The sequence below is a fragment of the Coffea eugenioides genome, chromosome 11, assembly GCF_003713205.1.
Source record: "Coffea eugenioides isolate CCC68of chromosome 11, Ceug_1.0, whole genome shotgun sequence".
NCBI classification, from domain to species: domain Eukaryota; kingdom Viridiplantae; phylum Streptophyta; class Magnoliopsida; order Gentianales; family Rubiaceae; genus Coffea; species Coffea eugenioides.
The window spans coordinates 13,187,892-13,215,383 of record NC_040045.1 but is presented as its reverse complement, the minus strand read 5'-3'; the positions used below and the strand labels follow the sequence as shown (position 1 = coordinate 13,215,383).

Genomic DNA, 27,492 nt, shown 5'->3' with positions numbered 1-27,492 from the left:
TCCTAACTTTTGCCCCATCCTTTTTTCTCTCCCCACATAGTTGAAGAAGGGTTGCTTGTGGAAGTGGAGAGTGGGAGAGATGAGGGAAGATAGGGATTATCGAGGTTAACGAAAGAGTAGAGAAGGAACAAGTAGGAAGGATTCACCACCATATTATAAAAAGATCCTAGAAAACACTTCCAAAAAAATCTTAAAACACTGCATAAAATATTTGCGTAAATTACTTTTTACCCTCCTATAGATTGGTACTTTTCTACAAAATCTCCTTATGATTAAAGAACCCATACATAATACCTTCGTGATTTAGATTAAAGTCTCATTATTCGCTTTTCCTATTAAAACTAATGGTCAATATTAAAAGTCAAAGAAACTAATAAATTGATAAATTCACCTTTTCACTATTTTCGTTTTCCTTTTCTTTCTCTTTTCCTTTTTCCTTTGACCTAGCAAATCTTAATTTTTTTCAAATATTAAAAGGAAGAAAGGGAAATAAAAATAGATAAATAAGAAATAGAAAATACCATTAAAAATTTGCAATCGTTAAAGATTGGACTTAAAAGCCTATAATGATATTTACAATCATTAAAGATTTGGTATTTTCTATTTCTTATTATCTATTTCTATTTTTCTTTATTCATATTTGGGGAAAGTAGTTAAAGTGTAAATGTATCAATTTATTATTCTAACTTTGAATTTTCAATATTGATTATTAGTTTTAAAAGAAAAACTAACAGTGACACTATAACTCAAATCGTGAGAGGGTAATGTATAGATTTTTAAATTATAGGGAGTTATGTGGTAAAGTACCAAATCACAAAAAGGTAAAAGGTAATTTACCCAAAATATTTTGTTAAACATGCATCTATAGTAAAGTTTTATAAAAGCATCCCAAAAAACTCCATCCAAATGGAACCTTTGTATTATGTGTTGATATTCCATACACTCACATGCATACACTATCAATTTTGGATGTATAACAACTCATCTTAATTTGAATTTGAAATCAAATGTTGTATACATGACATGCATTCGAATACAATAATATTATCAATGTATAGAATATTAATCCTTATATTAGATAAAAAAAATATCTACAAACTTTGAATGTATGAGCATTTTCAAAGTGATATGTTATTTATATCTTTATTTTATCCCTTGTACATTACTAGCGAATGAATTACATTGCTTGAGTTCATTTAGGGTCTAGCACTAGTTATAGTTACTACATATTTTTAAGTAGCTAGGGATTTGAAGCGAAGTTCATTTTAATGGCTTTAAGGTACAAGATAAGTACATGAAAAATAATGAGTTTATTGATAGGTATGAAATAGGTGTTTTTCAGTATGTTGTTTACTGTACAATTGTATTTTCGGGTGTTTTAAAAATTTAAAACTTTTTTAAGGATATTTTTACAATTTTTACTATTTCCCAATTCTCTTCTCCCTCTCTTCCTCTAAGGAAAAACACGGGGAAGGGAAGGGGGTGGGGAAACAGAGAGGAACAAAGGAAAATGGATGGTAAAGGAGGCAGGAGGGAGAAGGAGAGATGGTAGGACTAAGGGTAGTGGTGGCAGGAGGTGAGAGGTGATGGTGGAGGAAGAAAGGGGAGCAATATTTTTTTGGTGTTTTGGTGTTTTTGATAGGTGCTTTTGCAATATTTTTTGAATATTTTTGGAGAACATTACTGTAATATTGTATTTAAAAACTTAATATATAGAAAAGTGGCAAATTCAAACATACTATTATCACCATACTATGAATTGGGTACACCTTATCATAAAAATTTTAAACTTTTAAAAATAAAAGTAATATTCAACTTATCTTTTATTGTGTACCGTTAAGGGCATAAAATAATAGAACCCATCTTTAAATAGTTAAAGTTTTTCTTTTTCAAGCAGTAATTTCTCACAGCAAATGAAACAGATTGGACTTGTGAATTGTGAATAATTGTCAAAAGTCAGCATTTTCACCCAAAAAAAAGGAAAAAGTCAACAGCATTAAATAAACCTCAAAAAAGAATGTGGGACACTCATCACTCGGAGTAGATTGCAAATTTAAGAGGAAAGCCCATTTGCCGCCCACCGAGAAAGGGCAATAAGCGGGCCCAATGCCTTGTCCTTAACAAATTCGTGTCACGATCTTCTACCGTAAAATTAACAATCGACGGCTGAAATTCAAAATGGGTCCAAACAATCGGGTGAAACATTTGACTCCTTCCAAACAAAAATCTAACAACGTAAACGTACTGTAACGTTAGCTGCTTATAATATCGATAATTTTTCATGACCCAATTAGCCCTCAAGGGTATCCTTGAAATTCTAAAACTTTCTTCTAAATTCCATCAGAATCCTGTTTGCCGTGGAGAACATAAAGATAGTGAAACATGGCCGTACATTACAGCCATGTTGTGCGGCGTTCACAATCTGTCGAAGGCTATATATTAAGATTTGGTGAGTTGGTGGTTGTGACTTGAGAGGTTGCAATTGATTGAAGGAAGTGAGAGTTTTATTTCACTGTTAATTGCTGTTGTTTTTCTGTCAATGATATTGAGTTGAAAAAAGAAAATTCTTTCCTCAATGACTAAATACATCTCAAGAATTTTTAATCATATATTATTCGTGCTAAACTAGTTTATGCTAAACTTTTGACAAAAAAAAAAAAAAAAAAAACTAGTTTATGCTAAACTGGTTTATAGTATGACTTGAGATAACCGTCGACTCAAGGATGTTTTTCTTTGTCTTATAAAAAAAAGAAAAAATAGTTCAAATATCAATGAGCTACAAAGAAATTTTTTTTCCCAATCTTGTAGTGCCTTTAGACTAAAGAATTTTATAATGCATATTGAGAAGTCCAATAAACATAATTGTTGGTCCAAACATTCTTTTCTTTTACAAGGAATACTTGTTAGCTAGTTGTTCAATAAGACAGAAAAATATACTTTGATTACATATTTTAAGATGCTAAGTACGGTATGTTAGTAGTTGTAATTAAAAAAGAATGCCAATATAAATTTAAGTGTCATATAGTGCTGTATGTTAATAGCTATAAATTGTCATATAGTCTAATGTCAGTGAAAGAGACTTGTGAAATACGAGGTAATATTCACACAATTTTAGTGGGCAAAAGAGATAACTAAGGCCCTGTTTAATAATCTAATTCAATACTTGAAACTAATGTATTTAGATCTTAACATTTCCGACATTTTTTATAATTAAAAATTGAACATCTGAATTAATTAAGTGTATTTGCAAAATGATAAAAAATAAATGATACACTATTCAATATTTAAGTATTTACTTTACAATTCAATAACTTAATAGATTCAGACTTTAGCTTCAGATTTCAGATTTCAGTTTTCATATTTTAATTTTATTAAACGCACCCTAAACCTTGTTTGGATTGCAATTACCTAGGAAAAATTTTACATTTTTCATGAATACATTTTTTAATTACCTTTATACTAATATACATTAAATTGCCACAGTGCATTTTTATACAAAAATTAAAAAAAGTAATTTAAATGGGACCTAAACTACAAAGTTTACTACCTTCATATTAATAATCTTCGAAGAATTTTGTTTTGCTAAGTACTCATACAATGTGATTCATCTTAAAAGAAATACTAATAAAGAAGAGGGATATCATTCTCAAAAACAAAAAAAAAAAGAAAAAAAAAGAAAAAGCTTTGTTCAAGGGTTGTGATGGTTAGAGTCTAGTGTACTCAAATGTTCTTTGGTGTTTAAGATAAACAAAATATTTTACCTCATAAATTGTACAAATCAAAATCATTTAACCTAAAAATATTGAGATCAAATCAGTTTCGATAAATAGCAACTATACAAAATTTGGATCTAAAATCTAACTTTTGCACATGTGTTATGGATTTGATAATATATATATATATGTGTTTATATATATTATCAGTATATGAAAGATTTATTCACAAATCTTTAGTTTCATAAGATGTAATTGGAGATACACAAAAAATGATGTTACTACAATTCTTTTGCGTTGTTTTTTTATAAAGTGCTACCTATTTTATTGATTTGCAAGAAAGACTGTACGAACTAGAGTAGACTTTCTCTATACAATTAGTAGGGTAATCTAATAGATAAAAGTGCTAAATTTCATATCTTTTTACGATATTATTGATCAATAATCATCAATATTTGTTTTAATATGAGAATTTGAATCCAATTGTGTTTTTCTTGACTTTTGTTCAAATCAACTTTAGAGAAAAGTTAAGGGACACAAAAGAGATTTTATTGATATTATATTAAGTCGTTAATTAACTCATAACCAGCAATGCTAATTCAAATTTATCATTTATGATTCAATAATCAATGTCTGCCACTACCAACTGGAACGTGAAGTTTAAATTTAGCATTTAAGGGTTTGTCACATTTGGAGGCCCTAATTACGCTTGCAAGATAAGAAAAAAAGTACCTATACCAAGAAGTAATAGACATAAAGAACCAATAATAGCAGTGGTTTCCTTTTTGGTAAGAATTGACTCTATAACTGACACATCAATCCCATGTGAAATTCAAATTCACCATTTTTTTTTGTGTCTTTTCTTACATCCAGGGTTAAATGGAAAAGCAAAGTAACCCAAGAAAGGGCAAAAAAAAAAAAAAGGAAAGGAGCAAACCAAAACCAATGGGGTGGTAAACTGGTAATAACGTAAGGGTATCATAGTCAATTCACCAAAGCCGGTAAACAAACCATGTGAGCTCCAAAATTTCAAACTTTTGGTTGGTTCCAAAAAATTCAACAAACAAATGTACTCTGAAATGTCACAAAACACACACAGTCACACACTGACACACAGAACCCAACGAAATCACTTTTGAATATTCAATAAAAAACCATCCAGGCGAAAAAAAAAAAAGAAAAGAAAAGAAAAGAAAAGAGAAACAGAATAAAGAATAAAAGCATATAAAAAACTTGAGCAAAGTAAAAAAAAGCTGCTTCGTGAAGACAGAGCCTTGGATTGTCCTTTGACCCTTTTCCCTCCCAACTCCCAGCACCCCTCATTCTTTTCTTTCTTTCTTTTTCTCTCTGGTAAGCATTAGTTTCTTCACCATTTTCAGCACCATTTTCTCTAATTTTCGAAAAAATTCCTTTTGACTTATTTTTTCTTGGTTTTATGGGAGCTGAATTTGGCATCTTGGTGGCAGCCCACTACATCAAGTAATCTATCTCAGCATCTAAACTTGTTAGCAATTTAAATCTCAGTTATTTTATGTGTTTTTGTAGATGTTTCGTTCTTCTGAGGCCGAATTGTTTGCATTTTTTTTCCTGCAGTTCAAGAAGTCATTTTTATTTGTCCTGCTAGTTTGAAGTTCCAAGATCAAAGACCAGATCGAGATAAAGTTGAAGTTTTTACAAATATATTTGAAGTTTATTTTTTCTTTCATTACTTGATTCTACGGACTTGGAAAGAATTGGGATTATTTATGGGAGATTGGATAATTTATGGTATGTCCCTAAGATAATGCAGTTTTGGGGAACTGGGGTTTGGGTCTCGTGATTGATCAGTGAGAAAGCACTAGTGGTTTTTGTGTTGTTAACAGCAGAAAATGGTCCCCTCCATTAAGTTAGGCAGATAAGCAAAGTGGGACCTTGAGCAAAGTTTGATTTGCTTTTTAGAAGGAAGAAAAGAAAAGGAGTGGGAGAAAAGTTAACTTTTTGATCCAATTATTGAGATTTTGATCAAATTAGTTGTTAGTTGCTAAGAGATAGCAGTTCTTTTGAAGTTTGAAGTAAACCCTTTTTTAAGAAAATGTCCCAGAAAGGCCGTGTTTCGCCTTCCTTTCAGTCAATCAAATCGTTGCCCGTGGATTTAAGGTTGAGGGGTTTACCAAATTCTCAGCATTTATTAGAAAAATCAGGTGGCGGTATTGCGTCTGAGAGGAATGTGGTGAATGGTGAAGTAATGAGTGATGCCATGGAGGAGGGTGTCAATGGCAATGTTGATGTCGAAAATGATGAATCACCATATAGTAGTTTGAGTTTATCAGCTGAAGAAAGGCCTTCTGTTGGTGATGGTTTGATTCCAGAGAATTCATCTGTTCAATCTACTGGCCGTTCTCATGTTGAGTCTAAATGGACTGACACCAAATCGTATTCAGTCAAGAAGGTATTTGTTGGTTCTTTTTCTATTTCGCTGGGGATGATGCTTTGACAGTTGTTTTTACTCCTCCTGTTTGTTGCTCAATGGATGTTCAAGTGATATCTTTAATACTGTTGCTGGTGTAGATTGTTTGGCTGTATATTTCTTTGCTTTACCTCTTGTGTGTAGCATGTGTTCCTAACTTAGTGTAACAAATTCTTGCATGGTAAGGTGTAGCTTTCTGCTATGCTATCTGTTCTGCTAAATATATATGAATACCATGTGGTATTGATGGCTTTTTAAGTTCGTAGCAAGGAATGGGTTGATTACTGAAAAAGTTAAAAAGCAACGATTCTATGGTTTAATGTCTGAATAAGCCAGCAACTGTGGTTTGATGACAGCCTGATGATTTACCATGCTATAATTGATGACAGCCTGATGGTTTAATTGCTGATGCTATAAGTTTATTTAATCAGGAGTATGCCTGATATCGAATGAGCAATTAGAAGTATCATGCTATAGCAACCACGAAATGAGATTAGATCAAGATGATTTACAGTTCTCTTTTGCTCATATTCAATGACCATTGGAATGTTCCATGATCTAGTAACCACAAGTTTAGATTGTATGAAGGTGGTTTATAGCTCCTTTCTTTAATTTGGTTTTTGTTTTTTATCCAATAAAATCGGAAACATGAAGCCTTAGTGGTTATCTGGGGATTAGCTTTGAAATCTAAAACCTCCAGTTTTTATGCTTATCACTGGCTTTCTAATTGAATTTGAAACCATCTGCTGCGATGATGGTTACTTACTTTGTTTTCTAGATAAAGACGTAGACTTTAGTTGCTGGGTCAAGTTTGAATCACTTTGCTGGCTTTTTTTTTTTTTTTTGGTTTTTTTAATGTATATCTAACAAAGCATTTAGGTTAGTTGTGGTAGGAATTTGTTTTCACTTTTTATTGTTTATGATTAAGTTAGATTGTACATTGCTTTCAATTTGCTTTTCTTACCTCTTCGGGCAGTTGATGTGCTTTGCTTGTGAATTCTCCCATTGAGGATTTGAGAATATTTACAGCATTTTAATGATGTAGGTTATTTCTTGTATCTGTACAAAGAACATGTGGTCACTAAATTTCTGGCAATTGGTGGAAATTTTTTTCTTTTGGAATACTAGTGGTTGATTCCTAATTCTTCTTGGTTAGTGCTTAGAAGGGCTTCAGTTCTTACAATTAAAAGCCTTGTAGCAAGAGGGCTGGTAGTATAATTGGTTGATTATGGATGAAATATGGATTGCAAAGAGTAAGACTTCATTCAAAGAAGGTTAATGGGTTCCGATGTGCTTTCTGAAACCATGTGTAGATGTATGAGCTTCAGTAAGGATGGGACCTGTGAGATAAGGATATAAATACATACATAATTAGTTCTAAGTTTTAAAGAATCATAAATGTCTTTAGCTTGTTAAGTGTGTTGCATCATAAACCTCTAACTGCCAAATCTTCCATTCATGTAGCTTAGCTAAATTTTGAAGTCATAACCACTTTTCAAGTATGTTTGTCTGTAGCCCCTTTGGATCCTGCAGGAGGTGATCTACATTTTGTTTTCTCTTTTGTATTGTCTTTTCATAAATCAACTGATTTTGATAGAAAAAGGCACTTTTCAAACTGTAAGGTGGACCACATTTTGCTTAAGTGCCGAAGAATATGTCTATAACTTGTATCTTAAAATATTTTTAAATCAGTAAGGTCGGAGCACTGAAATTTCAAATTAGTCCTTCTAACTTGCTAACCCAGATTGCCAGTTACAGCTTTGGATCTATACTTGAACTTGCTAGAGTAATTCGTATATCCCTTCCCTTAGAGATGCTCAGCTCCTGATTGTCGTAGGTGTAGCTTGTTTCAGATGAGCTGCTATTTTTCTCCTTTAAGTCAGAAGGAGACAGATGCTCATAGTCTGCTTTTGGGACCATAATTTCTGGAGTTCATTTTTTGCCAATTTGGTACATAGAAGCCGGGCAAAGCCATTTCTTGTAGATAACTGCATTGATTATATTACTCTTATTCCCAAGATTAATGCAAATCAAATGCACATGATGTGCAGCATTATACATGATAGAGCAGCAGAGAATGGACACAAGAAATATTAATAATTTAATCTCAAGGGCCCGGACAAAGCTTGCATGGTTTACTGGTCACTGAACTTAAGTACCCTATCTCTGGGAGGCAGGTGCATATCAGCCATAATATGAAAGCAAATCTGGCTAATCTTTTGAAGGCCAAAATTTACCATGGCATTCAGACAGCCTTAGTTTTCAGCAGTGCAAGCTGAACGATGCTGTCTAAAAACCAATCCAAAAACTTTATTCATTCTAGTTGAATCTTGAGTAATGCCAACAGCTGCAGAAGAGATTAAATGCCCAACTTCCTCATTTACCCTTTATCTGTCAGGCAGTATGCAACAAGCCTGCTGATTTGAATATTGTGGGGGTTGTTTGTTTAAGTAGTTTCGGCAACTTTCTTTGGAATATTCTTGGACTATCTCGATAGAAGATAACCTTTTGCTTACCTATTATTATGCCAAGTAAATGCTTCAGCTTCAACTCCAAGTATAAATGGGTTTTGACTTTCTAGCCAGAGGTTTGAATCTCACTGACTACATCCACACAGGAAATAAACATCTGGAACAGATATACCTGGTTTGATCTCCTTTTCTGCATGTATATATCCAATTGGTCCATAGGGTATTTAATGTTATGTAACTGCCAAAGTTTTGCTTCTTGACTAAGAGTGCAAACCTGCAATTCCTCTGGTCTACAAACAGCTTCTAATGCAGCTTTATCTGTCAGTAGAGATTAAATCCCTGACTTTCTCATTTACCCTTTACCTATTAGACACCATGCAACAAACCTGCTGATTTGAATATCGTGGTAGTTGTATGTTCAAGTAGTTTTGGCAACTTCTTTGAAATATTTTCCAAGTATATCAATAGAAGATGACCATTTGCTTGCTTACTATTATGCCAAGAAAGTGCTTCAGCTTCATCTCTAAATCGAAATGGTTTTTGGGTTTCTAGCCAGAGGTTTGAATTTCATGTATGTCCACTTGGTCTGTAGGGTATTTATTGTTACATCACTGCCAAAGTTTTGTTTCTTGACAAGAGTGCAAGCATGCAATTCCTCTGGTCTACATGCAGCTTCTGATGCAGCTTTGTCTCCTCTATTCTTCAACCCAGACTCTCTGGAAGAGATTTGATTGATTCTTGCCATTACTTGTGGTATACTAAGGAAAGTCCTTAAGAACGGATAGCTTGTGGCTTTACAATATTTTTATCCTTAATAGTGGAGGAAGAGGCTGATTGGCACAAGATACAGTAACATTTTGGTATATTTGATTAATTTCAATGTTGTCATTGAGAAAATTTGCCCATCACTGGGGCCTGATCTGTATAATTTTGAGTTAAATAATGGAGCAGCTTCTCCAAGAAAATTGAACCTTCACAGCTTGAAATGAAAAAGAATGATTTATAGTTAGCTTGACAAATTTCTTGATGGACAGCTGAGTTAAGAGCACATATAATGGCAGAGTTTTTTGCCTTTCGTGAATGCCTTTGCTTTTAGTTTGAATTGATACAATCTATAAATTGTACGAGGAAATTTTTGGAATGGCTTCTGTTTCAGTGTAATTTAAATCGTTGGAAAAATACAAACAAGTAGGGTCTGATGATAGTGTTCAAGCAGATCCATATATTTTGAATGAAGTCAAGGGTGATATAATAGAGTTGAAGGAGCCCGATGACCCTCTATTTAATCCTTCCATTTCTGGGATCTTTACCCCTCTTGACATGATATGTTAAGAAAAAACACAATACAGTGACCCATTGATTGAACCCTGATAACCTTGGTATGAAAGAATTACTAATGCTCCCAGGTTGATGCAAGGTTCCACCAGTTGGCTAAAAACCTGGTTATTAAAATGTGAACAAAAACTTTTGTTCATTTATGAAAAGCAATCTTTCTTCTTGTGATGTGATATCTTTCTAGTAATTATGCACATGCTGATTGCATTTTGAAAGAGCAAGTACTGTTGAAGTCTAAATTTTTGTGCTTGTTATCATGCATCTCCAGCCAATATTTTGTGTTTTACTCCATTAAGAAGATTTTAAGTTATTCTTGACCAACTGGTTAAAGCTCCTCATTGCAGAAACTCCAATCATGGTTTCAACTTCCTGATGGGAACTGGGAACTTGGAACAATTCTTTCAACAGCAGGGGCTGAAGTTGTGATATCGTTATCTGGAGAAAAAGTAAGCCTAGTTTGCTAAATTATGAAATTCTGCTTTTCTTTAGACAGTAAATCTTTTTTTTTTTTTTTTATAAATTTTTTCCTCATATGGTCCTTTGTTTCAGATTTTGAAAGTGAACTCTGATGATCTGTTACCAGCAAATCCTGATATCCTTGATGGTGTTGATGATCTTATGCAACTTAGTTACTTAAACGAACCATCAGTTCTATACAATCTTCAGTACAGATACAATCGAGATATGATCTATGTAAGAATTTAGAATTTATTATAGTTTGATCTTGGTGTATTATTGGTTATCCAACTCCTTAATAGCTTTCACTTCTTGCAGACAAAAGCAGGGCCAGTCCTGGTTGCCATCAATCCCTTCAAGAAAGTTCCACTCTACGGAAATAATTTTATTGAAGCATACAGGGTTAAAACCACTGATAGCCCACATGTATATGCAATCACAGACACAGCCATGAGGGAAATGATTCGAGGTGTTTAAAGTTCTCATTTTCACTTGCTGTTATGATACTTTGTTAGGACACTTCACTTATCTTCCTTATTGTACCTTCGTTTCAGATGAAGTCAACCAATCAATTATCATAAGGTAAGGAGGATGCTTACTTCTTTATAAATGTGTCTTTGCCTCCATACTTGATTTCGTTATCTCTTACCTTTTGAAAGTTATTCAATCTGTTATCTATTCCTAAGAATCTTATCCCTGTAATCTATAGAAAAGATCTAGCAAATCTGCTAGTTGAGAATTTGTGTTCGGAGGCTTGTAGTCAAAGCTGGCATCTTACTGCTAGTTCTTGCACTTGCTCCAATTTTTGTTGGGTAATTATTTTGGAATGGTCATATAGATTGTTGTAATGCCTTTTCAGTTGAGATTATTCGTGCAACCATGAGGTAAGAGGACATTTAAAATGGTCATTAACATGTTATACTCCATCCATTGTCAATCTCGTGCTTCCCTCTCTTTGATTTCCAAAAATAAAAGTTGCCTTGTAAATGGGGACACATAGCTTTACTAGCTTTCCCATTTTGCCCTTTGAAAAAGTAACACTTTCTATGTGCGAAGGCATTTCTCATGGTTATGGATTCAAATGTGAGGATCGTGTTGTTAATTTACCCAGAGCCACCTCTACATAAAGTTGTAACTTGTCCCCCTAAAATTTTAGGCTTATTATTTGGTATCTGATGCGACAAAAAGTGTCTCACCCTTATATTAAGTTTCTGTTAAACTGTAGAAAGATTATTAGTCTTCCTACTATTGCAGTTGGCGGGATGGGAGGTATTATTATTACCTTGGAACTATTATATGTTCTGCACATGAAATTATTTGGTTGGGTTCGTGCCTCCTTTACTTTGGACTACTAAATGTGGAACAGACAATTGTCTCCGTACTTAGGAGACAAAGATACGGTTTCATGTTTATATGCACTGTCAGTTGCTGCCAAAAATTGACATTTGTGTGACTCACTTGAGATTTGTAATTGTGACATGAAGAAACCTTCTAGTCTTGAAGTTTGTTGAGAAACTTACTGCCACATCATGTTCCCAAAATTTTTGGAAGCAAGATAATGGATTGTTGGTCACCCACTCAGTGCCAATTGGTTTTGAGTTCAATACTCAGATTCTTCAACTGAAACCCCCATTGATATCATTCCGCATGTGACTCAGCTCCTTCTTAGCTTGTCTCAATTTCATGGGCTCCTGTGAGGCCCACCAAATTTTCGTAGATTCTTGTGAAGTGCCTCCTTTTGTTCTATACTCTCCTCCGAATCCCATTCAATCTTCATGGGTTCGCCAATCTTGAGTCATGTCAGAGTAGGGCAGGGGGCGTTAAGCCTAGTCCCCAAGGTTTTAGAAACAAAGCATGCCGATGTTGGGTCGTTTGACTAATTTCCAATTGGATTTGATTTTGGATTCCCAGTTTCTTTAGCAGAGCAGATGTCAACTACGTGATTACCATATGAAGTAATTTTCACAAATTTGACATATGATGCTTGATTTAGATAATGGTATCTGGCAAAAATTAGAGGAATGTTTTATCTAATATTCTTTCTGGGGTTGTAAGCGAATTTAAAAGAGTATGTATTTGTATTCCTCATTTATTTTGTTGTTTTACCAGTGGGGAAAGTGGAGCTGGTAAAACAGAGACAGCAAAAATAGCAATGCAGTATTTGGCTGCATTAGGAGGTGGAAGTGGGATAGAGTATGAGATATTGAAAACAAATCCAATACTGGAAGCCTTTGGTAATGCAAAAACACTAAGGAATGACAACTCAAGTCGATTTGTAAGTTTCATGTTCTGTGCGTGAACCTCAGTTAAATGTGCATTTTGATTGAGTTCTAATCAATTCACCAGAAGGTCACTTTTGAACTTTTCAACCTCCTCTTGCAAAATCAACAGGGGAAGCTGATTGAAATTCACTTCAGTGAAACTGGAAAAATAGCTGGTGCCAATATTCAAACTTGTAAGATGCCCAGCATTTTGTCCTTGCAATGAAGTACTTTTTAAGATTTTGTAATTTTTGGTATTACAGAAAACTGACTTTTGTCTTCCTTTCCCTTCAAATACGATTCTCTTTTGCTGCAGTTTTACTAGAAAAGGTATCCCATCCAGCATACTTAGTGATTTTCATTTATGTTTTTTTTCCTTCAAATTTATGTGACCTAATTAATTTTTTATGCACAGTCCAGGGTGGTCCAATGCACAGAAGGAGAAAGGTCATACCATATCTTTTATCAGCTCTGTAGGGGAGCTCCAAAGAGCCTTAGAGGTTGCAACATTTCCATAATGCATTTGTCTGAGTTAAATAGTTGTTACGTTTTGTTCTTAGTTGTGTGTCAATATTTTGGTGCCTCTTTTTATGCTTGGATTCTTTTATTTTTTCCTGGTATAGCTTTCTTTTATGGTGATTGGTATTTTTAAGTGTTAAAACAAGGCAATATCTTTAAACAGAATTGAAGCTAACAAAGAAATACTGGAACTTCCATTTGCAAAATTAGAAAGGCAATTTTTTGCTTTTTCCTTTTCTCTGGAGCAAAATGATTTTTTCTTTAACTACCTTGTCTTCCCTTTTCCTTTGAAGCAAATTTCTTCAATTATCCTGTTTTCCTATCCTGCCTTCTCTTCTTTTGAGGTACGCTTGTTGAGAGCAAATTAGGAATGTATATGTGGTTTTCATTCGATATTATGACCCTATTGAAATGGTGCTTCCAATTATGTTTCTAGTTCCATTGTCTTGCATTGTTCTGGTTGCAATTGTTAATTACTGCACTTCGATGTTATTTTTCTTGTCTGTTTTTTGACAGAGAAATTGTATTTAAGAAATTGGGACGAATATAAGTATTTGAGTCAGAGCAATTGCCATGCCATTTCTGGGGTTGATGATGCTGAACAATTTCGTGTTGTGCAGGTACTTTTTGATGTTTCTGATATGTCATTTTCTGTCTTGTTAAACCAGATATGGGAATTCAAGCTGTTATTCCGCTTTTATTATGCTTTTTCCTGTCAAAGAAGAGTAGCTTCACAGTAATGTAAACAAATGGATTAAGTCGTATTCTTCTTCTTTTTTTTAATCAGGAAGCTCTTGATGTTGTTCATGTTAGCAAAACAGACCAAGAAAGTGTATTTGCAATGCTTTCTGCTGTTTTATGGCTGGGAAATATCTCCTTTACTGTTCTTGATAACGAAAATCACGTGGAACCTGTAGAGGATGAAGGTAATGTTTTATAGGAAAACCGTATCTAAGTTTTCTGATTACACTACTATCTCTTAGCTGTATTCTTGCTTCCTGATCATTTCTTGGTCTTGGTAACTTTTCTGGCTGGCTAAATTCATATTCACTTTAAGAAAATGTCAGAAAATTTTCCAATGAGATATAATAACCTTTGGTTTTTAAATGAAGGCAAATGTCTGTACATTTGAGTTCTGCGCCAAGGTGAACATGCATCAGGTGGTTGTAGCACAGAATTCAATTTGGATAGTGGAAATAGGAGTTCAGATTTGTTCTGCTTTAAGCTTTAAGACAAAATTTTAATTGATTTTTATGCCAATCCATATGTTTCTAAGGCAGTGCATCACCATCCAAAATGTTCTTTTACATTTATTTTTAGCCGTTGACATGTGAAATGTATGTCAGTTGCATTAATTGCTGTGTCCTATCCATAGTCCTAATCTTAATTCACTCTAGAGCTAATTTTAATCAAATTGCTTCTTTACTTTTGTTTGTGTGTCTGTCTTGCTTTTTTTGTTTGTTTGTTGCTGGATGCGACAAATATGCGGACTGGTCATCTATTTTTTTTTGTTGCATTGCTAATTATGTTGTGATAATCCAGCTGTAGAATTAAGTTGAGAAGGTTCTTATGAAATAGAATAAGGAATGTAGACAAAATTGTGGAAAACTGTTCCAAGATTGTGGATCCATTAGCCTGGCTAATTATGGAAATTTTGGAACATTAGTTTACAGTTGAAAGATTTTATACTGAGATTTGCTTAAATGGCTATGCCGGAGTTTGGCACATAACCCACTTTATTCAGATTATATGCAAATTGTTTAAGTTGTGTATGAGAGCTTGTGCATTGTAGAATGGTTTAATGGCCACTCATGTCTACTGAGCATCTATTGGACTATACTAATTACTGTTGTCATGAACTATCATGGTGACACGAATTTATCTGTCAAAGTTAGCAAATCCAGGCGAACCTTGTTGGACAGTTGTACTTGCACCCGACATTAGACCCTACTTTTATATATTTGATTGAGGCAAGAATCATGTGCTTACTGAAATCCTTCAATTACAACCATTGGATTCATAAAAAAGACTTCACTATTACAAGATGGTGGCAGAAGTAAGTAGTTGTTTCATCAGTAATACATGTCAGCTGCATGCTTGATGCCTTTGGATAGTTGTACTGAATGTAGTATTGGCGCGTGCTTAAGTATGGAAAGTGGAACCAAATACAAGTAGGATCTCCTACCAGCCTGCAATTGTCTGACCCTGAACAGTGACTTGAATTGGAATATGTTATTATAAATCTTAGACAGTGCTTTACTTAGTTTTGTGTCTGGTATAAGAGCATTATTTTTGTAGTACTCAGATGAAGATGTACATGATTATTCTTTGTTAGAATTGTCTGTTTCCTGTGTATATCATATTCGTCAAAGTCTTGGGAGTCCCATTAATCTATTGCTTTCAAAATTGGTTTTTTGAATTAGCCTTTTAGATATTTATCCTTATGCGTATGACTAGGAAATGCAAATATTTGGGTTACTTTTTTTTATAATCTTATCCAAGCAATTTAATGTGTAAATAGAGATGGAATTGGATTATTGTGTTTTGGAGTTTTGCAACTTAAGATCAGCTGGACAGGAATAAGATCATGGATAAATGGGAAAGAGAGCAGAATTGTTTTTCCCTTTCCTCCATATCGTTATAAAATTGTGCAAGATATTCAGTCTGTGCAAGCTATGAATTTCTCATGGATGAGTTTGCTTGAACTCACCCAATATTGGATACTTGACCTTGCAGGTCTAGTTAATGTTGCAACCTTAATTGGTTGCGGGATCGCAGAACTAAAGCTGGCGTTGTCAACTCGGAAAATGAAAGTGCGGAATGACATCATAGTTCAAAAGCTAACTCTATCACAGGTAAGAATCACATCTTCATTTGTCAATGAAAGGTATAGATTTGCAAAACTGAGTGTTCTTTTCCTCATTTTTAGGCCATTGACACAAGAGACGCCTTAGCAAAATCGATTTACTCTTGTTTGTTTGACTGGCTGGTGGAGCAAATTAACAAATCTCTTGCAGTTGGCAAACGTCGGACTGGAAGATCAATCAGCATCCTTGATATATACGGATTTGAATCATTTGAAGTATTTCCTTGGACTTTCTGTTTGCCTTTTATTCACTATCTATAATATATTATTTTGTGTACAAAATTTCTCCTATATAAAAATAGAGGCAATCATATTTTTTTATTTTCTATTTCAGAGGAATAGTTTTGAGCAGTTCTGCATCAACTATGCCAACGAAAGGCTGCAGCAGCACTTTAATCGTCACTTATTTAAGTTGGAGCAAGAGGTAACTTCTTAAACCATATTTTTCTTTTACCTCTGTTTTTCTACTGAAGGCAGAATCCTGATGTTCAGATCTAATATTCTTATATTTTCGTGGATTTGGGATTTTATTTATTTTTCTGATTTCTAGGATATTTCATGCTAAGCAAATACATTAACATACATTCCTGGACACATACACCCACGGATATATGCACATGTTATGTAGTTAGTTAATCATTAACTTTTTATGGCTTATGTACTCTTTTTTTCAAATGAAACCTAAATGTAGTTAGTGACAAACCTTGGCTTTTTAGTATGGGATGTCCTTGCACTTTGAAAAAACAATGGGCTTAACTGTGTAGAATGCTAGGCTGATTTGTAGTTCTTCTTCTGCAGCTGGCCTAATGTAAAGCTGAATGCCATTTCTTCTTCTTACACTTTTGCAAAAGAAAGCAGAAGTAGTTAGCTATAAATTTGATGAATCTGAAGAGCTCTGTTGAGAACTGAATTTGATTTGCTTGTCATTGAGAAAATCCATTACTAGCAACAGACTAAGGATTGGTAGCAGCTATATACTCTTCAATCTGAAAAAGCTGGCAAAGCTGTTAAACTTTCCTTGAGGTGTCACACCATCTTCTGACAAAATGACTGGCAGCATGTTCTACTGCATCTGGGACGATAGCCTTTCGGTAGAGCATGATCTAATTTAATATATTCATTAAGGTGTATGAACTGCTTGAAACTGCTTCTGGATAAGTATATGATTGGTTCCAAACTGCATCCGAGTAGTTGATTCTTCATGCAGATCCAGATCTTGACTAGATGGATTCAGAATGGATTTGATTTGCATGTGTCTAGACTGTTGGCATTAACTTGTACTCCCCCTATCTAGAAAAAAGTAATCAGTTTTTGGCATTTAAAGTTATTGGGTTCAGTTCAAGAAAGATATTGTATCATAGACTTCATTCCATATCAGATTCACTTCTACTGTGGATGGTTAGCATCTGGTAGAGTTGTTTACTGATTTGGTGTACTTAGGAGTTGGAACAATAAAAAATGCGAAAAAACAAACATTTTATGGATTAGATATTACCTTACGGTAGAGTTCATCAAGTTCAAGTTTTCAAGTGCAACGGCTTTTAGCTTCTTGTGGGCCAAGAAAGTGACTTTTAGTAGGTCATCTGCTTTGCATGGTTAGATTGCTGTTCTAGTTGACACAATTTATGCTAGTTTGGACAACATCACTGTATAATTGAATAATCAGGAAGGGCTATCTCATGCAACTTTGATATTCTGAATACAAAGGATGAATTTTTTACCTCGCATTATTAGATGCATTGTAGTTTTAATTGGCTAAAGGCTCATGTTTGCTCACAGCTTTGAGCTTGTTTTTTTCACAGCAAAAGTATGTTTTTCTAGGTCTCAAAATCAATAATCAATTTGAATCACCAAACATTGTTGCTGGTGGTATATGAAAATTTTGATTTCTTGTACTTGGAAATTTGGTTATAGGTGGAACTTTTAAGAAACATTAATCATGTTGTTCCATAGAACTCTTTTAACTCCTTTTGAAATTCATTAATGCTTAGTATGTTCCAGGAATATATTCAAGATGGCATTGATTGGGCAAAAGTTGATTTCGAAGACAACCAAGATTGCCTGAATCTTTTTGAGAAGGTATGCTGCAGTCTTTTGCCCTTTATGCATTAGAAGAGCGCTCTTTCTATATGTCAATTTGGGTAGTGAAATTTCCCATATTTATTTTGCTTGGTATTGGCACAAATTTTCTTATTGACAGATTCTGTATTATTGCATGTGAATGCAATAGTGAACTAAAAAGCCCTTTAATAGTGTTTAAGGAATGGATGTTGACTTTTGCTGCAGACAACTAGGATTGTGTTAGCATGCCAGTCCTCTTATATACATGCAACTTTGTGCAATATGTTATTTTTGTTGGCAAGTTATGCTATTGAATGTATGAACACAAGAGAAGAGTGTTAGTTCACTAGTTGATTGTCAAAGATGTGCTTTTTGAAATTTCTCTTGTCCTCTGCAGAAACCATTGGGTCTGTTGTCTTTGCTAGATGAGGAGTCTACTTTCCCGAATGGGACAGACATGACTTTTGCCAACAAGCTCAAGCAGCATCTAAAAGCAAATTCTTGTTTTCGAGGTGAACGAGACAATGCCTTTTCTGTATGCCATTATGCAGGAGAGGTATGTATCTTTATGATTGTATTTGCTTTCTACTTGTCTGCTCATCCCTCTCTTACCCCCCCCCCCCCCCCCAAAACACACCCACACAAACAAAAAAAAAGATTTAAGAATTGACTTTTTCACCGGAAAAGGCTGAAAATGTAAACCTACTGCTGGAAGGACAGGGAAGGAAAATTCTATTCTGTTTTTGAGATTTACAGAATCCCTACAGTGGAAATTTGTTTAAACGAGAACAATTGGCTTCATATTCTTCCAAATTTAACTATTACTGCATTAATCTTGATGGATGTAATATAAATGATTGGGGACTAAATGTGCTAAACTGAAAAGGTGAAAGACTGGATTGGATGAGAAGAATTCTAATTAAAGGACAATATAAGCAATTTTATGATAAATATTTTCTTTTTACTCTGTTCAACTACTAAATTTTTTCCCAAACTTGTGCTTTCTACCCATGTGCTGTGTGTTTTCTCTTCTTGCATCATAAAAGCTTTAATCATGCTTACTCAATCAGAGAAGCTTGCATCATTAAAGCTTGCTTGTCTTCTCAGGTCACATATGATACAACTGGATTTCTGGAGAAGAACCGAGACTTGTTACACTTGGACTCTATTCAACTTCTATCTTCTTGCACATGCCATCTTCCTCAAATATTTGCTTCAATCATGCTTACTCAATCAGAGAAGCCTGTAGTTGGTCCATTGCATAAATCTGGTGGAGTTGAGTCTCAAAAGTTAAGTGTTGCCACAAAGTTTAAGGTAACTTTTTTCTTCGCAAATATATTATAAATAATATTGAGTATCATGTATGGTTTGGATAAATGAAAGTTTTCAGGAATATGAATACATCCCTTGGATCTTCTTGCTATAATTCTTATTTGCTCAACTCAGATACCAGTTTGTGATGTTTTATGTGCATGTTCTAGTGAAGTAGTCACAATGCTGAAACTAATGATGGGGAGAACTAAGATTTCAATCCCCTGGACAAGACTATGAGTCAGAGCAGTTGAAATATTCTACTGCTCAGACTTTTTTTTTCCCCTTGGGACTGAGGGATTGTTGGAGAGCAGGTAGTGGATGTGCCTCAGAGGAAATGTTAATCGGCTCTAATGCTATCATGCTTCAGAGTGTCAGCAACTGTGCTTGTGGTCCCCACCTTGGAAATGTTGCCATAGATGCTTTAACCTCTGTTCATTTTAACTGCCTAGTTTTGGAACCTTTAGTGAATATACACGGATTACATTGTAATGATGGAATGATGTTTTTGTTGACTAAAATTTCTCTTAAGGTATCAATATGGGTGCAGTTATTATGCAATAGTTTAAAATCACACTGTTTTGATTTGAGTCTTTGCAGTTCAAGTTCTCAAAACTGAAAACATAGTTGCTTTAGTTCAACCCGATTTTGAACTTTGAACGTAGATTAGTTATGATTACTTTTCTTCATTTCAGATTTTTTTGTTTATACTTTAATCCTTCTTGGAAGACATTTTATTTTGCCTCTTAGGTTTTTTTTAAAAATATTTTTTAAAACTTTTTAAATGGACAGAATATAAATTTTTTGGGTTGGGGGGAGAGTTGTTCTGGAGGAGAGGAGCAGGGTTATTGACTTAGGCATCATTGGCCGTTGGTGCGAGCTGCCTTTTAAGGAAGTCAAGTTACTTGATTATTATTTTCTGTTAGTCCCTTAGACCCGCGCATGGCTGTGATTGGTTCAACCAATATATGACATGATGTTGCATCTGCAAAGTGATTTTTATGACAGAGAAATGGTAATCAAAGTGCATAGTTGGTGTTATTGGTGATTTTAATTTGTAATCGTGGAATATGCAGTTTCTTGATTTTGCTTTCTTAGAGACCATATATATACTTAATAGCTCATCTTTGGTCCTCTGGTGGGTGTCAGGGCCAATTATTCCAACTGATGCACCGTCTTGAGAACACCACCCCACATTTCATACGCTGTATCAAGCCCAATAATTTGCAATCTCCGGGGGTTTATGATCAAAAACTAGTTTTGCAGCAACTGCGATGCTGTGGAGTCTTGGAAGTGGTTCGAATATCTAGATCTGGTTTCCCTACCAGAATGTCTCATCAAAAGTTCGCTAGAAGGTAAAACAAACAGTACCTCACTTCATCTGCTCTGAAAATTACTTGTTGCCTTGCACTTCTTTCCTTTTATGCTATCTAATGTCATTCCTGCATCAGGTATGGTTTTCTTCTTTTAGACCATGTTGCATCACAAGATCCGCTTAGTGTTTCAGTTGCGATTCTTCATCAGTTCAATATTCTACCAGAGATGTATCAAGTTGGCTACACAAAGTTGTTCTTCCGTACTGGACAGGTGAGATCAATATTTACATCGTTTATCATTCTCCTTTCATTTTTACTTTAACCTTGCCTCAATTTCCCTATCCCTGACCATGAAACTGGAGAAAAATCTCTCTGACTTTTAGTTCCCAAGTTGTGGAAACTTCGTCTTGTTTTGGTCAATGTCAAACTAAAAAGTAATTCCTCTTGCTTCCTCTCTGCCTCCTGTCCATGCAATTTCGATCCTCTTAGTCCTCTAAATCTGAACAAGATGCTGCAGATAATACAGCCTCTATTTACTATGTAAAGACCTTACAGTTAGGCCTGAATTGACCTTTTAGTCACTCTTAACATGAATTACTGTGATGATATAGAGCATGATGTGCTATTGTAATGTTGCTCCTGAAAGGGGGAGGGCTCATTCACTTAAGGGAAGGGCTCGCACTGTATTTTGTTATCTTTTTTTCTGAGTTACCTGTCTTAAGGCCAGATTTTTGGTATACTGGAAATTTGCAAGCTCCTTAAGAGCTTGGCTCTTATTTGGGAACCTAATTTTATGTGAATAATTTTCTGCATTTTGATTTCTAACAAGCCAGGAAGGATTTGCATCTCGTTACTTGCTTGCATTGCTGGGATATGCTGGCATAGAGATGAAGTTGATTCGCTTTCACATGTAACCTGGTTATATTGCTTGTAATTGAGGATTCTAAGAACTTTAAAGAATTATCTGCAAAAATGCGCATACACAATATGCATGTTTCATTTTCTTGGATTAGTTTTTTTTTTTTTTTTACACAAAGTGTTTATCTTTCCCCTTTGTACGTGGAGGGCCCCAGTTTGCAAAATCAAGTGAAGATAATCTCTTAGCATATTTTACTTTCCAAGACCATGAGTAATACACAAGGAACTTTTGAGTATAAAGTCCAGTTGTGTAGGTATTCAATTAACGTAGATGAATGTCTTACTTGCCTTTATAGTGTATCCAAATGATGTCCACTTTCAATAAATTTGGAGTTTTCATGCATTATGAATTTGTGATGTTTTATTAGTCTTGATTCATGTATCTCCTTTGCACAAGAGTTTGGGTTACAAAGGGTAATGTAAATGGGAAGAAACCTCAGAGTCTGTGAATGGTTGCATGTGGACAAAGCTATAGTATGCCCATTGTAAAGTATGTACTGCAATTTCAAGTAGGAAGCCTTGAGCTATAATCAAGACTAGTTTCTTACTTTTTGAAAGTATTATCTATTTGTGATCCCATAATTGTCTTCATTGAAGATTTTGGTAGATATTTGCATTTCCTCATGTAATTTTGTCTCATTATATCGTAAAAATTCTCAGATAGGAGTCCTTGAGGACACAAGAAATCGTACTCTCCATGGTATCTTGCGCGTTCAAAGCTGCTTTAGAGGTTATCAAGCTCGTTGCCATATTAGGAATCTGAGGAGAGGAATTGCCACTCTGCAGTCTTGTATATTTCTTTCAAATCCTGTTTGTTGTATTTGTTTTGACATGATAATCGATACCTGATGCTTATTTGTCACTATATTTTACCATTTCTGTGCAGTTATTCGTGGTGAGAAAGCTAGGAAAGAGTATGCTATCCTATTGGAGAGGCATAGAGCTGCTGTGTGTATACAGAAGCAAGTAAAAGCCAGGCATACTACAAAAAGATTTAAAAATGTTTCTGATGCATCAATTTTAATCCAATCAGGTGATTATCAGAATTTTGTTTGTTTAGAACTGAGAACTATTCAGAGTTATCTTATTATACAGTTTGATCAAGATTTGAGGATCCTTATCCGAATTTTTTTGGCTTCTTTTGAAGTTAGACCTATTCTTAATTATCTTATTATACAGTTTGCTCAAGACTTGAGGGTCCTTAAACTGCCAGTACTTGATCCCTGTACTTGTCTAATACTCTTATGTTTGGCCAAGCTTTGGAAATGGCCTCTGTTTTGTATAATTTTAAAAAAGGAAGTGGAAAGATGTTTTAATGATATCTAAACTATTTGTTTATGATAAGTGATCGGACGCTAAATGTTAACAATTCATTTATTTGAAAATCTTTTGGATGCGGAAGTGTTTGTCAAGCTTTAGCTAGCTTCAAGTAGTCCATATTTTGTAATTAGCTTTTGGTTGAAGTATTGATGTGGGGCGTTTGCTTCTTTTTTTCCTTTCCTTTCACCATTTAGTTATTCGTGGCTGGTTGGTTAGAAGATGCTCAGGAGACATAGGGCTACTACAGTTTGGATCAGAAAAGGTGAGCTCTGCTTTTACTTTTGCATCGTATTAAATAATCTTCAAGTTTGTAGAAGCAACTTTTTATTACTGACATCAATATTTAAATCTCTTGACATGTGAATGTCAATTTTGAATTCATCTTTGTACATTTATTACATCATTGTCTTTGAGGATATTATGTTGAACCAGATGGTAAGCAAAATTCTTCTCTCCATTCTTTTTAGGAGCTAGTATACAGTAATTCTGGGCAACTATTTGCTATGTAGAGTTTGTCAACTTTGTAACCTGTTTCGTGAAAAAAATTAAATCTGAAACTTAAAATCATGGCTTAGCTTTGCCTTATTACATGCCGACTGCCATGATTTTAAGTTCATAATTAGCACAAATGTTCTTTGATCTCTTTCTTGGGTGAATATTATTATGTTGCATTGTAGATGCGGGGTTAGTTACTTCGTTTGTTCTTTTGTCATCTCATTAAAGCTACTATGAAATGCTTATAACATAGCGACTTTGCTCGCGTTTTATCATAGTCATTTGATCAAGTAATTTTGACTAATGCAAGTCTTCTATATTTATATCAAGTCCAGATGTTACATTCTACCCCTAGCCTTTTACATTTTCAACTTGCATTTGGTATATTTGCATTCTGAAGTTACCAAAAATGTCCTCATTTATAGCACACTGAGCTTTTGTTTTCCTCATTTTAAACTTTTAAATTTACCATTATGTCATAAAGCACCCAAAGCTTTCTCACTTGTAACTGAAGTAGACAAAGTATGTGATTGCATTCCATGCCAACCTTCCTCAAGGTTGTAAAGCGGCTTTAGTGGTTGAGATTATACTGAAAAGAGTTTGTGCGTGCATATTAACAATGTGAACAACAGTTCTTTTTTTTTTTTTGTTTGGGGAGGGGGGGGGGGGTTTGGTTGGGGGTGTTTAAATGGAGCTTTGACAAATTCAGGTGCAAAGTGTCAAATCAAGATTTAGAGTTCAAGTGGAGTTGATGGTAACTGTTTTTATGCACGGACTTTGGTTTTGAGGATATAGTTTCATGCACGTAGAGTGAGTATATCCTACCCAAATGTCACAATCCAGTAAAATACTGCTGGTTTTCTGTTCATTATTCTGTCCCTATGATTAAGGTTGATGATATTATGCGTCAGACGTGACTGTTTTGGAGCTTTGATAACTTCAGGGGCAAAGTTCCAAATCAAGCTTTAGAGTTAAAGTGGAGTTGATGGTGTTTGTTTTCATGTATGGACTCTATTTTAGTTTCAAGGTTTTAATTTCTTACATGCAGAGTGAGTTTATCCTACCCACTAAGTCACAATTTAGCGATAAAATACTGCTGACTTTCTGTTCATTATTCTGTCCCTACAATTATTGATTGACTATATCGTGCATCAGATGTGACTGTTTTTTCTGCCTCTTTTTTAAACCAGGGTAATGGGTCAGAAGACGTCTTAGTTAAGTCATCATATCTTGCTGAACTACAGCGCAGGGTTCTTAAAGCTGAAGCTGCTCTGAGGGAGAAGGAGGAGGAGAATGACATACTTCACCAACGGCTCCAACAATATGAGAATCGGTGGTCTGAATATGAGTTGAAAATGAAGTCCATGGAAGAAGTATGGCAGAAGCAAATGAGATCCCTGCAGTCCAGCCTTTCAATCGCAAAGAAAAGCCTGGCTCTTGATGATTCCCACAGGAATTCTGACGCATCTGTAAATGCAAGTGATGACAGGGAGACTAGTTGGGATGCTGGAAGCAACTTTAGGGTTTCTGACAGCAATGGGATGAGACCAATGAATGCAGGTCTAAGTGTGATTAGCCGATTAGCTGAAGAGTTTGAGCAAAGAAGTCAAGTGTTTGGTGACGATGCCAAATTTTTGGTGGAAGTAAAATCAGGTCAAGCTGAGGCAAATCTGGACCCTGATCGTGAGCTTAGAAGATTAAAACAGATGTTTGAGGCTTGGAAGAAGGATTACGGGTCAAGACTGCGTGAAACAAAGGTGATTCTTCACAAACTTGGAAGTGACGAGGGGTCTGGGGACAAGGGAAGAAAAAAATGGTGGGGAAGGAGGAACAGCTCAAGGATAAATTGAGTTTATTTGTTGCCGAGAGCAGATTGAATTGCATCACACTAAATCTTGTAAAAACATGCATTATAGATCTTTAGTGAGTGAAATATGTCGTATATATTCTTATTGGTGCAACCAGTTCGTAATTTGTAAGAAATGGCATTCTTAAAAGATCAAAGCTATGGTTGATCACTCCGTCGCTCTCAATGGTATTTGTCATTGTTCAGTCGTTTGCAATCAAGAAATCTGTTTTACCTGTCATTTTTGATTGGAGAAGAAGTCAAGAACGGCGGTCATAGGAACATAAAAGCCAGGAAACCGTTCCTCTTTGACTGTATTTTGTTACTTTGGCTGTATAATGTGTTAGTATAACAGAGAAATATTAGGCGTCATGGAATGGGTAGTTCTGTATCTATTGAGATAATAGTGAGGGTTAACAAGCTTGTAGGGAATTTGAAATCCCAATAAACAAACAAATAAATAAAAATAAAGTAAAGTATATTGTGAAATTAATAAAATAAATTACTAAACTGAGGATTGAAACAGTAGAGTAAGAAGTAGAGAGAGAATTGAGAATTATTTTCTTATTATTTTAATTGATCAAAAGTTGTTACATGAGAGGTTATGATACCTCTATATATGGGTAATATAAGATTATACATACATGAATCCTATTAAACACTTGTTCAGAAATAGGATGGCTCTATTAATGAACTAACGAATAATAATAGAATTCATTCAATGTACCAATGGATATTGTGGAGGATTCATGAATCAATCTTCTCAAGAATACACATCCACATCTTTAGTTGTTTCATAACATTCTCACTTGAATGTCAATTACACAGAATATGCTTCGTTAAAACTTTATTAGGGAAAAATTCAATGGGACAAAAATCTTAATGAAATTAAAAATGTACACTATTCTTGTGTATTAATTTCTCCCTCTGATGCAAACATTATTTGAGATTTTTTACCTGACGCATTCCAATATTCTTTACAAATTTCTCAAAAGTTGTAGTTGGTAATACCTTGGTAAATAAATTTACCAAATTATTATCTGATTGGATTTGTTACACTTCAATTTCACCATTTCTTTACAAATCATGAGCAAAGAAGCATTTTGATGAAATATGTTTCGTCCTAACTCCTTTAATGTATCTTCCTTTCAATTGAGTTATACAAGTTGCATTATTTTCATATAATATAGTTGAAGGATTTTTTTTCTCTGAGGATAACCCATAAGTCTTTCAGATGTAGTGGGTCATTGGTCTTAACTAAACACATTCTCGACTGGCTTTATAAATTGCTATTGTTTCAACATGATTCGATGAAGTGGTTGCTATTGATTGCTTTGTAGATCGCCAAAAAATAACTGCATCACCACATGTAAATAGATAAGCAGTATGAGATTTTATTTTATGTGGATTTGATAAATATCATTCCGTAGAGATAGCAAAAAAAATGTTTAATATCATTCCAATGTTGTAGGAGAGGAGCAAAATCTTGCTAATAAATTCACTACAAATGATATATCAGGTTTTGTACAATTAGCAAGATACATTAGTGCATCAATCACATTGAGATATAGTGCTTTAGAACTAAATATCATTCATCTTCCTCTCACGGTCTAAAAGAATTCTTATTAAGATCCAATGAACTAACGACTATTAGGGTACTTAATATATGCGTCTTATCCATATAAAATCGCTTTAATACCTTTTGGATAGAAGTAGTTTGGTGGGCAAAAATTCCACCTTCCAAATACTCAATTTGTAAATCAAGGCAGAGTTTTGTCTTTCCAAAATCTTTAATCTCAAATTTTTCTTCAAACATTCAACAGTATTTTGGATCTCTTCAAGAGTTCTAATTAGATGAAGATTATCAACATATATAGCAATCATCACAAAATTTAACCCTTTTTTTTGATAAAAATACATGGACATATTGGATTATTGGTATAATCTTCTTTAATTAAGCATTCATTGAGGTGGTTATACCACATATATTCAGATTGTTTGAATCCATGCAAAAACCTTTGTAATTTAATAGAATAAATATTTTTAGCATTTGATTTACATCAGGCATGTTGAATCATTTGCGGATTCTCATATAAATATCATTTTTAAGATTTTCATATAAATAAATAGTAACTACGTCCATTAGACACATATCAAG

General features: G+C 34.4%; 1 protein-coding gene across 1 annotated transcript; it reads left to right on the top strand.

The window, feature by feature from the left end:
• Positions 1-5,004: 5,004 nt before the first annotated feature.
• Positions 5,005-25,540, top strand: LOC113751727 (myosin-1-like). The gene is made up of 24 exons (XM_027295839.1): positions 5,005-5,192; positions 5,307-6,141; positions 10,310-10,411; positions 10,515-10,658; positions 10,740-10,890; positions 10,976-11,003; positions 12,531-12,696; positions 12,813-12,876; positions 12,999-13,012; positions 13,098-13,182; positions 13,718-13,821; positions 13,989-14,127; positions 15,938-16,056; positions 16,131-16,283; positions 16,402-16,491; positions 18,069-18,146; positions 18,526-18,684; positions 19,236-19,442; positions 20,589-20,794; positions 20,891-21,026; positions 22,334-22,463; positions 22,560-22,706; positions 23,188-23,255; positions 24,679-25,540. The coding sequence occupies exons 2-24, from the start codon at positions 5,785-5,787 to the stop codon at positions 25,336-25,338; spliced, it is 3,507 nt and encodes a 1,168-aa protein (XP_027151640.1). The 5' UTR covers positions 5,005-5,192; positions 5,307-5,784; the 3' UTR covers positions 25,339-25,540.
• Positions 25,541-27,492: the final 1,952 nt, after the last annotated feature.